The 15044-nt window shown below is 47.2% G+C and overlaps 3 protein-coding genes across 7 annotated transcripts; 2 read left to right on the forward strand and 1 right to left on the reverse strand.

Annotated features, from left to right (window-relative positions):
* Positions 1-814: 814 nt before the first annotated feature.
* Positions 815-9891, reverse strand: LOC131889729 (forkhead box protein K1-like). Of its 5 annotated transcripts, none has more exons than XM_059239095.1 (9): positions 9746-9891; positions 7133-7608; positions 5592-5792; positions 3187-3541; positions 2932-3078; positions 2485-2860; positions 2177-2404; positions 2027-2096; positions 815-1939 (listed from the first exon to the last, which is right to left on the reverse strand). In XM_059239095.1, exons 2-9 carry the CDS (start codon positions 7534-7536, stop codon positions 1402-1404), a joined length of 2319 nt encoding a protein of 772 aa, XP_059095078.1. In that variant the 5' UTR covers positions 7537-7608; positions 9746-9891; the 3' UTR covers positions 815-1401. The 5 variants fall into 5 exon arrangements, with proteins under 5 accessions (XP_059095078.1, XP_059094920.1, XP_059095228.1 ...); XM_059238937.1 differs by lacking the exon at positions 9746-9891 and adding an exon at positions 8433-8749; XM_059239245.1 differs by lacking the exon at positions 9746-9891 and adding an exon at positions 8429-8747.
* Positions 9892-11533: 1642 nt separating this feature from the next.
* Positions 11534-12861, forward strand: LOC131882683 (ankyrin repeat domain-containing protein 40-like). Its single transcript, XM_059229954.1, has 2 exons — positions 11534-12360; positions 12463-12861. The coding sequence occupies exons 1-2, from the start codon at positions 12019-12021 to the stop codon at positions 12859-12861; spliced, it is 741 nt and encodes a 246-aa protein (XP_059085937.1). The 5' UTR covers positions 11534-12018.
* A 147-nt stretch (positions 12862-13008) lies between these two features.
* LOC131890055 (ankyrin repeat domain-containing protein 40-like) lies at positions 13009-14734 on the forward strand. Its single transcript, XM_059239365.1, has 2 exons — positions 13009-13813; positions 13916-14734. The coding sequence occupies exons 1-2, from the start codon at positions 13472-13474 to the stop codon at positions 14342-14344; spliced, it is 771 nt and encodes a 256-aa protein (XP_059095348.1). The 5' UTR covers positions 13009-13471; the 3' UTR covers positions 14345-14734.
* Positions 14735-15044: the final 310 nt, after the last annotated feature.

Below are 15044 nucleotides of genomic sequence, written 5' to 3' on the forward strand. Positions count from 1 at the left end.
CGTTGCTTGTGGCTGAAAACAAGTAAAAACGGGTTGGAAACCTGAAGAGAATTTTTACCTTCAATTCCCCGGATTTAGTGCTTACACAACTCGCCAAATTCCAGTCAAGTACAAGAATGGCAAACATTGTCGTTGTCGGAGATGAGTGTTCTTTAAATATTTTTCCTGTTCGTTTTTTGACTCAATTGTCGATGTGGACACAATTTAAGTGTACCTATTATTTCGCCAATCGTCCCTGATAAATGAGCAAGTGCAATACAAAGGAGGGAAGTATTGGAATGGAAAATATTGTCGGATGTGACCATATTCTTCAAATACTTTCCGCTTCGTTTACTGAGCTTTGGAACTCAAAACCTGGAAATTGTTTTGATGACTTCAAATTGCAGAAAAAGTACCCAGAAAATGCATAAGATGGATTAAAAAGCCAGTAGGTGAAGTGCATAAATATTTGATTTGGTCATTGTGTTTGTTGTTTATTGTTTGCCTGTACAGACTAATTATGATTATATGGCAGGATAAATGCTTCATCTGAATTCAATTGAGCGGTTTTCTGTAGCAGCAACACACCAACCCAAAATTACCCTAGACATTTGACACGTTATGTTTTTACAATACCATATAGATGATTCGTACAACATTGAAATGTGACGCTTTTGTATTGACATTATTTAAAAATAAATGCGTAGTGTGTCACACATCTTTTCGACATACTTTTTATGTTTCAATGTCTCAGGTTGTAAGTCATTGGACGCAGTTTTTGAAGTCATGTTGGAAATCTGTATCTGTAACCAATCAACTATGCGAAAGAGTGAAGTCTTGAGGACAATTCAGATTTATTCAGAATAGTGTTTATTCGTGGCAACATTCAACATGATTTCTACACAGCAGCAACAGATGTCTTCTCTTTTGATGCCCCATTTTTGGCCATCGACAAAGAAATAGTTCAGCGAAACAAATGAAAAAGAGAAGTATCTACGTATAGTTCAGACAGGATCAGCATAATGTATTCAGTGATTGCATAGATGTAAGAAGAGGGTCCCAATTAAAATCGGGAGTAAAGGAGCCTCCGCGGAAGAAGTCGAGAATAGAAACAAAGTTGGTTCGGCTAAAACGCAGGAACATGACAAAGATGCGGTTGTAATTCGGTCATAATAACAATGATAATAATAATAATAATGATGAGGGCAAAATGATAATTATAATAATTGCTTTGCTCAGCTCGGAACAACCATAACTGGGTATTTGTGTGGGTGTGGGTGGGGTTAGGAGTTGCTTGGGTTTTGTTTGAACTCTTTTCCAAGTAGAAAGAATATCATTGTATTTCATTACTAGTAGATTGGTTTGTTACACAATAAAGCCAAAACCGGGAGGGACAGAACAAGCGTGGGGCTACCAAAAACATCACTTGTGTTGTGGGTGATTGTTGTGATGATGATGGTGGTGGTGATGCTCTCCATTGGTGCCACCCCCGCTCACCACCAGATGCTGCTGGGCCTGCTGTTGGGGCTGAGAAGCTGGCACGACCGTATCTATCCGGGCCCGTTTGGCCTGAGGCTCCTCCATGATGGGCTTGACTTCAACCTTAGACGTGGACTTTAACGGGACCTCGATGGTAGTGGCCGGAATGGGAGCGATGGACGAAGGCGAACTGGTCAAGCTAACCGTGACACCGTTTTTCGAGGAGTTATTTGCTGACACAAATTGAGCCACCGAGACCGATAAGCTCGGATTCGAGCCGTGGTTCAAGAGATTGTGCATGACGGGGAGCGCACTGGACGTGCTCACGATGGTCATGGCTGGAGTCACAGTCACACCAGAGAGGTTAATGCTATTGCTTTCCGAATGATTGGGGGTGGTCACCAATTGGGCAGAGGGCGCAGCGGATATGATTCGTTTCACATTCGAGCCATCCGTTGTCAGGAAAGTCGTAGTAGTGGTGCTAGAACCAAGAAGAGCCACGTTGATATTTCCTTGCTTTATTGCTCTGTTCAACTTGATTGGGTGGTGGCAATTAGCCCCGACTTACTTGATATTGGGCATCGCTGTCTGAAGAATCAGTGGCCCACCGCCACTCGAGATGATTTTGTGAGTCTCAACTAGAAGGCAACGAGCGTTTGAAGCGTTAGCGTGAGTGAAAATTTCGGAAGAACAAGAAGTCATGTTCGGTCATCCTTACCCTCCGATTTTGGCATGAACGAAGCCTGGCTGATGCCGGTGGTGGTCATGCCATTGCCATTAAGTAAGGTCAAGTTTTGTGCAGGTACAAGGAGACGGGGTTGGTTCCCACCGTGGCCAGATTGAGCCACGATCACACGGGGTTGATTATTTGGGGTGGCAATTTGGATCGGCTGCTGATGGCCGGAGGGGGTGAGAACGATGGGATTGAATAGGCTCGGCGCATTTTCTGCAATGGACAAGCATGGATGAAGACAAAATTGCACATACCATCCTCATATTTCTGGCCTCATTCGACTTCAAACTTACGTTGATTCGGGGTGAAGGTGGACGTTTTGACCTCGAGGTGTGTGCCAACGATTTGATGTCCGTCCTCGGGATGAGCAGCGTGCAAGGTGATCTCGGCCGGAGTGGGTGATCCCTCTCTGGAGAGCGACTCGGGAGTCATCAACCCGGACATGCCCACGTGATTTGGTGAGGAAGGCGCACTGCGGCTATTGGACGCCATGAACGGCGCTCGAAAGCAAGGAACACCCCTTTGCCTTCTGCGTCGAAAGGATTGTTCCACCAATTTCGGCTCGGAGGCAGGATCAATTCGCCAAAAGGAACCTTTCCCAGGTTCCTCTTGAGAGCGGGGGACTTTAACGAAGTAACGATTCAGCGACAAATTGTGGCGAATAGAGTTCTGAAAGGGCACAGCAATTGGGATTAAAGTAATCAGATCCGGAAGAAGTGAGCCCTCTTGATCTAAATTACCTGCCATCCCTTGTCCGCAGTTCTGTAGTAGGGATAGTTCTTTGTGATGTAAGTGTAAATGCCCGAAAGGGTGAGCTGTTTGTCCGGAGCCTGTGAAATGGCTTGAACGATGAGCTGAGCATACGAAAAGGGAGGTTTTGACTCGTCCTAGAATAAATTGAAAAAATCAAAATCAAAAATCAAATCAAGAGGAAAAAGGGTGAGCGGAAAAAAGATTTGAGACCTCCTGGCCTACAGCACAACTCTTCAACCAACCTGTTTGGAGGGTGAAACGGTCTCCGTGGGCGGCGGAGGCAAGTGGAACGGTGTTCCATTGGAGGTCACTTGCAGGCTGACCCGATTTCCCCCCGGTGGAACGGTTGACAAATGCTGGCCATCCTCTGACGGATACACCACCGCATTATGAGTGAGTTCGTTCACATCGGGCTTACTGTCCTCGATCTCGACGGTGAGGGCAGGCTGTGGCCCACTTACATTGCCCAATAACCCGCTTTGAGGCACCACCCGACTTCGGCTACCCGTTGAACTGACGTCCAAATGGCGACCCAAATGAATGCTCCCATAGGGATGCAGACGCCCACTCGGACTCGTTGGACAGGAATTGGGCACACTACGATAAAAGGATGAAAAAGAAAATTTGAATACAATTGGGATGACAGGTTATGGACATTAATGTCTTTGGAGAAGTATAGATGTAATATATATCCTATTATGTAATACGCATCGGTTGCTGCGCTTTTGCTTTAAGCAGATAATACCTTGCAAAAATCATTACACTCTTTCATGCAGCAGTATTTTGACACCAATGCATCAGTAGATGAACAAAATTTTCGAAGACTGATTGAGAGAGATATTTTTGACTCACATCTACTAACAATTCCATAAGAGGTTAAGAATATCCATAAAACAGTGAATGACATTACCTATTGAAATAATATGATGAACGCCTTTGATTGCCAGCAAAGCTTGCCCCTTCAACCAACCTTGGTACCCAGCAATGAAAATGCAAAAATGTCAGTAAAATCAAGAGGCTTGCAACAAAGTTGGGCAATTATTCGCAATTGGTCATTTTGTATGTCGATGCAGCTGTCCACTGCTTATGACAGAATTGAAGGTGCAACACGTACAAGTGAAAATGATAATGCAATGGAATTTCGCTTTCCTTGAGTGAACAAAATGTGCTCGGTTCTGTTTAGCTGCTATTTGCCCCTTTTCTTGATTTCAAAATTGTTCTCACAACCTGCGGTCATTACTTTGCACTTTTTTCCTTTCTTCCGATTTTCAAGCATTGCATCAGTTTAAGACTCATTTATTTGCATTTTTGACTCGCTTTTGTGCATTTTTGGGAGCTATTTTGAGCTGTTACAATGCAAATTTTAGGTTTTATGGCACTTTTTCTGCATATTTTGAACTGTTTTTTTTTGGTTCATTTTTAGGCCATACACGGAATTATAAATGCATATTTTGGTCGTCTTTAGTGATAAGTGTTGAGGATTTTACCGATTTAAAATGTTCCCCAAAAGAGTTGCTGATACATTCAATGTGTCACAATACTTCAGCAATAAGCCGTTTAGCAAATAATTAATAGCTTGATAAAATCTGGCATTAAAGGTGTATTCCCTCGTTTCTACGTTTGTTTGTCCTCGCCAAAATGAAGCAGAGGGCCCAATAAAAAGGACAATAACAAATAAAATGACACATTATGCGATGCGATACGTATATTCATTGATTTTGAGTGGCTTCGCAACTTTTTGCGAGATTTGGCTCGATTGAAGGAGTTTCCAATTGATAAGGATTCTATGCCTGTCGAGCAAAAACTTACAAGGTAGTGTAAACATTCTTACAGGCAATTAATAAATGCTCAAAGAGACTTAATATCAAAAGCCTAACACAATCTGAACTATCGAAAATCAGTTTTAAAATTCAAAAACGTTATTTTTCTCGAAAATCCATCATGATAAACAAGGCTTTTTGAAGATCTTTTGTGTGATAATGCGCTCACTTTGCAAGAAGACTCATTACAAATTCCCCAAGTGTCATTGGACGTGGTTTGTTTTTTAACGTATTCATCGTGATCTAAATCAGTTTTTTGAGCTCAGCCAAGGTTTCGTTTGCCATGTCAATCAACTATTTTCAAGAGAAACTCAACTCAAAAGAAACGCAAGAATAAATTACTGTACGTGGAGCTCCATTGCTCAAGGTTATTCAGATAGGTGACTCTAAATGAAGTCCTTGTTTTGAAACGCTTGTCAACAAAAATGCCCCAATAACTTGTTTTGCATCCAGACGCAACTCGTAAATGGTCATGGTCTTTGTGCTGATTGGTACCTAAAGCGGCAGCACGGTTCAACAAACAATAAAATGCAATCTACCAACCCTTTCCACAGATGAAGAGTAGCACCAGAAATTGCTCTACAAATCATGCCATACGTAGATCTCCCAAAACAAACAAGCAATACGCCTCTTTTTCTCTCTCTAAAGTCTCTATGAACACTTGCTCTGAGGCAAACCTATCGCTCGCCGAGGTAACGAGTGACGCATCTCGTTCCAAGCAGACTCCTTTGGTCAGCTACAAGAACTCGTTTTCATTTACGTCTTGAGCGCGACGGTTGCGCTTGCATTCCCCCCTAGATTCTAAGGTCCTCGAAATGGGTGTATACCTGATCGTTCCTGCCGGAGAATGAGGAGGAGAGGCATGGTATACGTTGTTGTCCACTCGACCTGAGGGGATGTTGATACTAAGAGGTTTGATGTCCACTTTATTGGGAGAAGGGAGTTCCACTTTGTTCATGAGATCCGACTCTTCCAGAAGGGATTGGAAATACAGGCGAATATTTGTACTGGGGAAACGCATGGTGCACCTAAAATGGAGCATGGAAACATCGTTCATAACTATGATCCATTGCACAAAGCTAGGAGGGCAATTTCTGTCAACGTCAGCATTGAAAATTTACAATGTCATAATATAGGTTACTGTCGTTGTACTTTGACTGTCGATTTCTCGGTCTGATAGAAATATATATTCAGGGGTGATTTTTAGTATGTTTAGAACGACGAGAACTGCCCAAACAGCGATTGACTTGTTATCTAAATTGTGATGCAATTCCAATCGACTCACACTTTGGATAACGATTTATTCCTGATCGGCAACTAGAGAGACTTCTATTCAGAGAACGAAATATAAGGAGGGGTGACATAACTTATGTTCAAATTTATCTGCATTTGAGAAACGATCGAACGGCCTTGCCATCGAGAGGAGTAAACGCCTAGTTTACTACTTTTCCAAGCCGACCGACTTTTTTGAGAGCACAGAAAAATACTTAACGTACGAACATCTAAGTTAATTTGTGATTTGATAGCTCAAATTGAAAAGAATCATTCCTCCGCTTGCTCTACTTTTGAGTATTACGTACGTATGCTCAGAGACACGTCGTCAGAGCACCAGTAATTGTCTAGTTTTGTGACACGTTTCTTTTCTGATGATCTAGAGGATCAATGAAGTAACAATGTCCTCTGTTGTGCCAACTTGTCCACGCGTGTGTATGTAAATACGCACATACGAAGTCACTCAGTTTGTTTTGCTTTTCTCCGAAACATGAACTTGGACAAAAGTCGTCGTGGGTTCAGTACAACGGAGTGCAAGCGCCACAACTCCTTTAACTAAAGCTACTACGTATACTACTAGCCGTGAATAGATGGATGTACTGCTGTCCGAGTGAGTGCATTCCCATTGGGTCGATCGTCGAAAGGTATGATTCGAGTCAAGCGACAACGAAGAGGCCACGAGGAAAGTCGGTCGGTGTCCAAGTTTTTGACCAAAACAAGTCGCCAAGACCTCCAAGGCTACCCCAGTACATTGACAACCTTCTCGACAAGCAAAGCAGCTCGTGATACGTATCCACATTTTTTAAGTACTGTATACACACAAACACACACGCCGAAGTGTACACTTTTGAGAGGTACCCACTCTCTCTCTCTCTCTAGTTGTATCAGTCTGAAGAACTGAGCCAGACATTACAAGGAACATGCTTTTTCAAAGGTTCAGGGACACACGACAAATATTGCACAAAACAATATAAGGCTGATTGGGCAGGATCTCGGATGTCTTGGTCATTAACACAGTTCAAACAACCTTGGGATGGTCGGGACCTGTTTGATTCGCATAACTCTAGGAGACATAATAAACGCAATGGTTACGTACTTTTTGGCCAATTGGAGGGGAGGAGCAGATTTTCGCTGAAAGGTTCCGTCCACAAAAATGCCATTCTTGCCGTTGCAACTGAGAAAGAAGTTACTGTCTTGGTAGAAGATCTCGATGTGTTTTCTGGACACAAACGTGGAATGGCCCATATTCACGTCCACATCTCCGCGGGTCGAGCTGTTACGACCGATGATCAGTCGATTTTGTCGCACCAAATACTCGAACTCTTTGCCTTGCAGTTTAGCGATGGGCTCACGTAATCGCCCGTCGAACCCGTCTTCATCCGGGACTTCCATAGCCTTGATGGGTGATTTAGACTTGACGGGTCCAGACGGCTCTTTGAGGGCCAATAAGGCCCACGCATCACTGTCCTGCGGGGCTCGGGGTGAAGCCGGAGATGTCATTGGCCTGAAGTGGTCGCTGTAAGACTGGGGTGGTGGGTCGGCTTGGGACAGGCTGTCAAGCACACGAGCAATCTAGAGGGAAGGCAAAGGCAATTAGCTCGGGGTTATTCACGGTCTTCAATCTTGGACTCGAATGAGACACGGACCCCGTGGGGGCACTTAACGGGCGATCCGATTAAGACGCGATTGATCTCGATAAAGACGTTGACCGACAACAAGAAAATAGTGGTAGCTGACCCTCTCACCGAGGTCTTCAACGGCTTGCACTGTTTGTTTGGGAAGGCAAGTCGTCAGAGTGGTGGAAGCCCGAGTCAACATTCGCCGTCAAACACGCGGGGGGGGACGAAGAACATGAACCAAAAGAGCTCGAGGCTGCTGACGAGTCAGTCGGTCCAGTAAGTCCGCTCTCGATCGCATTTCCAGAACAAAATCGAGGCCATGCCATTGTTCAGTACACCGCGACAACGAAAGAGACAACAAGAAGAAATGAGCCACAGACTCGACCGAGAGACTCGGAGAAAGACCGATCGACCGAGCAAGCGAAGGCGAGTTCCAAAGTCACTCCGAAAAGGCCACCCACCCTCCTTCTCCCTGGGTAGATTGGCCTCTCTCGGCTGACTTTCTTCCCTACCCAGCCCCCCCCCCTCCTACAAAAAAACGTGGTCGCCTTCAAAGGCCGGGTATTGAACGACTTGAATAGAATACTAGAATTCCGGTCGAGCTCGTCCTCGATGGAGGAAGGAATGGATTGAAGTCCAACTCGAGCTCGCCTGTTAAGGTTAATGTTATTGTTATCATGTTTATCGTCTTCGTTGTTGTTATGATTGCGAGGCTGGGCGTGCCAGGCAGAGTTGGCGGCTCAGAAGCCTGGTCTTAAGGCAGAGGAGTTCACCTACATTGGGCGACGACGAACCGGTGACTGCGGGCACCCACATCTGAGCCTCCAAAGGCCGAGGTGGAATGAACAGTCTTGGGACTTGTCAATCCCAATGAGAGCAAAAGTGCTTTCCTTCTCCGTTCGTTCGGCTCTTTCTCTCCTTCACGGTGACGGGTAGCGGGTTGTTGGCTAGAACAAGCAGGAAGAGGCCGGAGGACGAATACTGTTCTAACACTGGCTCTTCCAGATCTCCAACACGATGTGATGACTCGACGTCGACCACCAGAACTCCTACTAATCCACTAGCACCACCATCATCCCATCGAGTACAAGTCCGACTCGAGAGCTGCTACTTCAAGCATTAGCACAACAACAACATCCAAAACACTGGCCTGATCCTCCGCCACCACCCTACCCACTCATCTGTACTGGGCTGCTACCACCTCCATCCATCCTCGGCCACAGCCAGATCCTAGCCGAGAAAATGTCGCTAGCCTTTGCACACTTATCCGGCTTTCATGGAAAGAGAAGGAGAATAAGAAGCATGGCCAAGCATGGCCATGCTCTCGCTCAGCTTGTCTCGTGTCTTGATTCCTCAAGCAGCGCGGGCGGGCGTATGTATCGGTATGTATTCATTGTGTTGTGATGATCGGGCCGGCCGAGCGCGCCAACTGGAATCCAGCTAGCCTATTTTCTTCCATATACCGAACAACAACAAAGTACATCCCACTGGGCCCACTCGTGTGCCATGTATGGCTGGGCTGGCGTGTTTGGTGCTGTGCCATTCGCTGCCTGCCCATGGAAACCCCTGGGCCAGTTCTCAAGGGGACTGCTTGAGTCATAATAATAACATTGGCTCGGCTCGCCCGCAATTCTCCGAACGGGTGGTCGTGGGTTGCTCTTGGCCCAGCTAGGCCAGACGGCTACCCGCTCGTATTCCGGTACTCTCACCGGAGGAAAAGTAGCACTCAAGTAAACAAACTCGAAATCCACTAACTCCCCGAACAATGGGACATTTTTTCGTACAAAATATGAAGATGGGATATTGATTTTTTTTTCAAAAGGGGCGTTTTATGTATGAATTCGAATGGCATGAATGTTAGTCAGTGCAATGTTTTGATGTGGAGGCGAACGCGCTACTTTTCCTCCGGTCCTGTCCCAAAATATGCTGCAAAATGTACACAAACAAGGTGATCCGGAGGGTTCGACGGCCATATCGGATCTCTCAAAAGTAGATACTAGCCACGCCCGTCAACGCCCCGGATATCTAGCTAGCTGGATGATGATCTCCAGGGCCTTAGCTGGGGTGTGGGTGAGATTGGATGCACTTACATGGTTCGTGGGATTTACAATTCGAAGGTTTAGCAACACGTGACGGATTCTTCGTCTCGAAATGGGAGCTGGAGCTAAGCGGAGCTGATCGAACGGAGGAGGACGGCGAACACGACAAGAAGCTTGCAGGAGGAGAGTCGGCGGAGAAGAAGGGGGATAGGGCTGAGAATAGAGAAAAACGCCGATCGCCGATCCGGTGGGTCCATCCAACGTGGGAGGGTTGCCATTGGAGATCCAAGCGGATACTTAGGAGGATTCTACATGGGGAAGAATGGGCTAGGGTGAAATAATTCGAAGCGATGGGTGGCAATGTGATTTATGCAACTATGAGCGCTGAATGATTTGGATTGTTCCATTAAAAGGAAAATGGAACCCATTGGCAGTGTGCTCCCACCCCTTCTCCTTCAGTTTTCTTCTCAGATTTTCCAGATTTTTTATCATTCCAGATGCTCTATGTTATGACGAAGGCGCTTGGAACTTGGAAGAGAGCTTAGCTTTTTAATAGGGCAAATTCAACCAACATCCGCAATTTACTTTGGACGTAATTTCACGTGATATTGTTATTGTGACATATTAATGAATGCTCGCTTGCATAAATCTATGGGTAGCAGAGAGCCTAATGGATGTGCTAGAATTGTAAAGTACTAATCCGATTCTTTCCTTACAAGCTAACAATAATTCCTAAAGTAAACTTTAATGCCACACTAGACTAGCTACTTTATAATTTATGCTGGACAAATCCATCTGGGTTGAAATTCCACCCGAACAGGAAAGTGAGGCTTGGGGCCGGCTTGGCGTCAACTCAAGTCAATATGTAAAATTCCAAATACTTTTCTCAAGCATCCCTGATCCAGGCCACATCTTTCATTTGTATGTTTTGGGGCGGAGTTTATTTCCACCGTACAAATTGACAAGGCCAATCTCGCCTGGAATCGGCTGATGGCGAGTAAACTCGCCCATGGGCAGGCCGATATCAGGCCGAACGCTTCTATGGGCCTAGAAGTAACATTGACTTAAAAGTCATGCCAATCACCCGAATTAAGACCGATTAAAAATTTCAGATATAGTTATCTCATTGTAACATCAACCTGAATAATAGTAATATCCTGTGTAAAGCCTATACCCTTCGGGGCTTTGAGTGCCGGGTTTATTTCTTCCAGTCCACGTGTTCCAAATAGAAACTTCAAGCACATGGTTGCCTCGACACATGACCGGTCAGCCGACGTGCCCGCCGGACTCGTTCTGTCGTCGCTCTTTTCGTTCACCATAAGGCTACCATAGGCTCAAGGGGAGGCGGCGGCCCTGTTATCACCATAGGGTCCAGCTGGCGTGGCTCTGCCTGAGCTATCCTGTGGTGGAGGGTGAGCTAGCCGGCGGCGACAGACCCGTCATTTTCATGCCTAGGCCAATCAAAACAACCACTGCATTCTCCATTGACGCCTAGGCCTGACATGAACACGCAATTACACGGGACATATATTACCGACGACTCGCTAGGACACGTAGAGCTCACCCCGAATGAGTCAAATTGAGGATAACACGCACTCTGAATCACGTTCTCAGGCCTATACGGGCCCAAACGCCACCCCTACCATCTAGGTCCAGGCGAAGGAATCTTGACACGCCCCCAGCAGGGGCATATGGCCGGGGGCGCAATGATTGAACTGCCTGCTCCTCCGTCCAATGGCACGGATATGCTTTTATGAGCCGATGACAGACCTTGTTTAAGATCGAGTAGCATGGGCCCAAGGAGAATTGATCCGGCTGGGGCGGCCAGCCAACCCGTTAGATGTCTCTCACATACGACTTATGAACGTCTGTTTACATATGCTGATCATTTCCCCCCACCGTGGAAGCCTCAGAGGCATCAGGGGCACTAATCCCCACTGGGCAGTGGGCACTAGGCATTGGGCATGGGGCCCCTTGCCGGGCTTCTGCGCCCTCTATCGTCCATGCGTCGAAGTAAACCTGGTGCATGTCCCTGACGTTCGTGCGTTCGATGCTCTTGCAGGAGAAAGTGGAATCCTAATCAACACTAGCCAAGGGGGAACCTGGTTCATAATTCATGATCATTGATATTATGGCTTAAATCGTCCGTTGGGTCATACTGGGTCATCCGGATCCCCCATGTCCGTTCAGCCTTAAAGTCCGTCAAGTACGGTGACCACGTGTCTGACGGACTCAAGGCTTATTGGCCCGACCCAGGTGTCGGTCGGTCTGTGTGTGTTTGTGCCCTGTTGGTAAACTGAGACCGTCCTTGGGCGAATCAATCCATGTTGGTCATGGAGGAGAAATTGCGAGAAGCCGCGTGTTTCGGGGATTTGGACGCGCTGACCACGTTGCTCAACAAGGGCACCAATATCAATGCCCAACACAAGATCAATGGCTGGACCGCCTTGCATTGGGCCGCCAAGCGGAATAACGCCCAATGCGTGGACATTTTATTGTCGCGTGGGGCGGAAAAGACCATTCATAACTCCAAAGGCGAGACCCCGGCCATGTTGACCACCCAACGCGAGATTCTCGTCCGATTCGGTGTCCCCGAACCCGTCAAAAATGGAGACAGCACGCATTCACCCCGACCCAAAACACCCAAAACGCCCAAATCCGAGTCGGTAAGACACCCGCTCGCCCGTCAAGAATGGAACCAGCCAGGCAGCTATACCCTATAGCCTTGAGGCATGCATTGGGTACATATTTGGTTGTTTTTTTTCCAGCATGGATCGAATGCAAATGCCTCGTTTGTGCCTAATTATCTCAAGCATCCGCCATTAGCGCACAAAGTGGATGTGGGCCCGGATGTGGACAAGCTGCGATCGCGTTCGGCCGATGCATCCCAAGGGGGACTGGTGTCCAGACCGGCGCATGCCCCGGTTCGAGCCCCGCCGCCGGTCAAATCGTACCGGATCTTGAAGATTCGATTGGTGGGCAAGGAGCATTTTGATAAGGATTTCATTGAGGTGGACATCCCTAGTCAGGAGTTGTCTTTTCGACGGGTGATTGACGTGATTTGCGACGAGTTTTCGGTCAACCCATTGACGGTGCTCAAAGTGCGGAAGCTGCCCAACACAAAATTGAGGCGTGATGTAGAAGTCCAGCGATTGGCNCATGATTGAACTGCCTGCTCCTCCGTCCAATGGCACGGATATGCTTTTATGAGCCGATGACAGACCTTGTTTAAGATCGAGTAGCATGGGCCCAAGGAGAATTGATCCGGCTGGGGCGGCCAGCCAACCCGTTAGATGTCTCTCACATACGACTTATGAACGTCTGTTTACATATGCTGATCATTTCCCCCCACCGTGGAAGCCTCAGAGGCATCAGGGGCACTAATCCCCACTGGGCAGTGGGCACTAGGCATTGGGCATGGGGCCCCTTGCCGGGCTTCTGCGCCCTCTATCGTCCATGCGTCGAAGTAAACCTGGTGCATGTCCCTGACGTTCGTGCGTTCGATGCTCTTGCAGGAGAAAGTGGAATCCTAATCAACACTAGCCAAGGGGGAACCTGGTTCATAATTCATGATCATTGATATTATGGCTTAAATCGTCCGTTGGGTCATACTGGGTCATCCGGATCCCCCATGTCCGTTCAGCCTTAAAGTCCGTCAAGTACGGTGACCACGTGTCTGACGGACTCAAGGCTTATTGGCCCGACCCAGGTGTCGGTCGGTCTGTGTGTGTTTGTGCCCTGTTGGTAAACTGAGACCGTCCTTGGGCGAATCAATCCATGTTGGTCATGGAGGAGAAATTGCGAGAAGCCGCGTGTTTCGGGGATTTGGACGCGCTGACCACGTTGCTCAACAAGGGCACCAATATCAATGCCCAACACAAGATCAATGGCTGGACCGCCTTGCATTGGGCCGCCAAGCGGAATAACGCCCAATGCGTGGACATTTTATTGTCGCGTGGGGCGGAAAAGACCATTCATAACTCCAAAGGCGAGACCCCGGCCATGTTGACCACCCAACGCGAGATTCTCGTCCGATTCGGTGTCCCCGAACCCGTCAAAAATGGAGACAGCACGCATTCACCCCGACCCAAAACACCCAAAACGCCCAAATCCGAGTCGGTAAGACACCCGCTCGCCCGTCAAGAATGGAACCAGCCAGGCAGCTATACCCTATAGCCTTGAGGCATGCATTGGGTACATATTTGGTTGTTTTTTTTCCAGCATGGATCGAATGCAAATGCCTCGTTTGTGCCTAATTATCTCAAGCATCCGCCATTAGCGCACAAAGTGGATGTGGGCCCGGATGTGGACAAGCTGCGATCGCGTTCGGCCGATGCATCCCAAGGGGGACTGGTGTCCAGCCCGGCGCATGCCCCGGTTCGAGCCCCGCCGCCGGTCAAATCGTACCGGATCTTGAAGATTCGATTGGTGGGCAAGGAGCATTTTGATAAGGATTTCATTGAGGTGGACATCCCTAGTCAGGAGTTGTCTTTTCGACGGGTGATTGACGTGATTTGCGACGAGTTTTCGGTCAACCCATTGACGGTGCTCAAAGTGCGGAAGCTGCCCAACACAAAATTGAGGCGTGATGTAGAAGTCCAGCGATTGGCCGACTACCAAGAGTTGGAGGTGGAGATCGCGGATATCTAGGCATAATATTGATAGTCCATACGGTGGTGGATAATGATGGCAGGGACTCGCCCGGCGTGTTTGTCTGTAACCCGTGGGGATCCCTCTCCGCCGTCCCCTCGACTTGATATCCCCATTCCTCTTTTTATCTCAATACCGTCAGATTCATTGCTTTCACGCCCTCTCTGGTTTGTCCTCCTCCATTCGTTGTTATCCCTCTGGAATCTTTGGAACCTTTGACATTTAGCTGAGCTGATCTCGTACCCCCGGTTGTTCGCTCCTACCAGCACCCGCTCATACAGCATCATGAACCTCATCAAAGTTTGAATCGACATTAGGCAGCATATATCGCGGAATGCCACGCGGATGTTAGCAATCACGTTTACCGGAATATAGAACTCTTCCACAATTGATATCAAATTTCTTTTATTCGGGCACAAGATAAGAATGCCACAATGGGCCAAAATCGGTTAATCACTTTCTTCTTACTCCTCTTCTTCGGCTGCGGTTTTCTTGGCCCCTTAAGCCTTCTTTGCGTTCTTGGGATTTTTGTTTTTCTTAGCCAACGCTACGATTGGCTTGGCCTCTCTTGGCCCTATTCAAATATTGGAACGTCTTGAAATTGGAAATCAGCCCGTACTTATATAAAATTTAAGATAAACTAGTTGGAACTTTAAACGCATTTAATAGGAACCATACAACTTTAAGGGTTTACAAGATC

The sequence above is a fragment of the Tigriopus californicus genome, chromosome 1 (genome assembly GCF_007210705.1).
Source record: "Tigriopus californicus strain San Diego chromosome 1, Tcal_SD_v2.1, whole genome shotgun sequence".
Taxonomy (NCBI): domain Eukaryota; kingdom Metazoa; phylum Arthropoda; class Copepoda; order Harpacticoida; family Harpacticidae; genus Tigriopus; species Tigriopus californicus.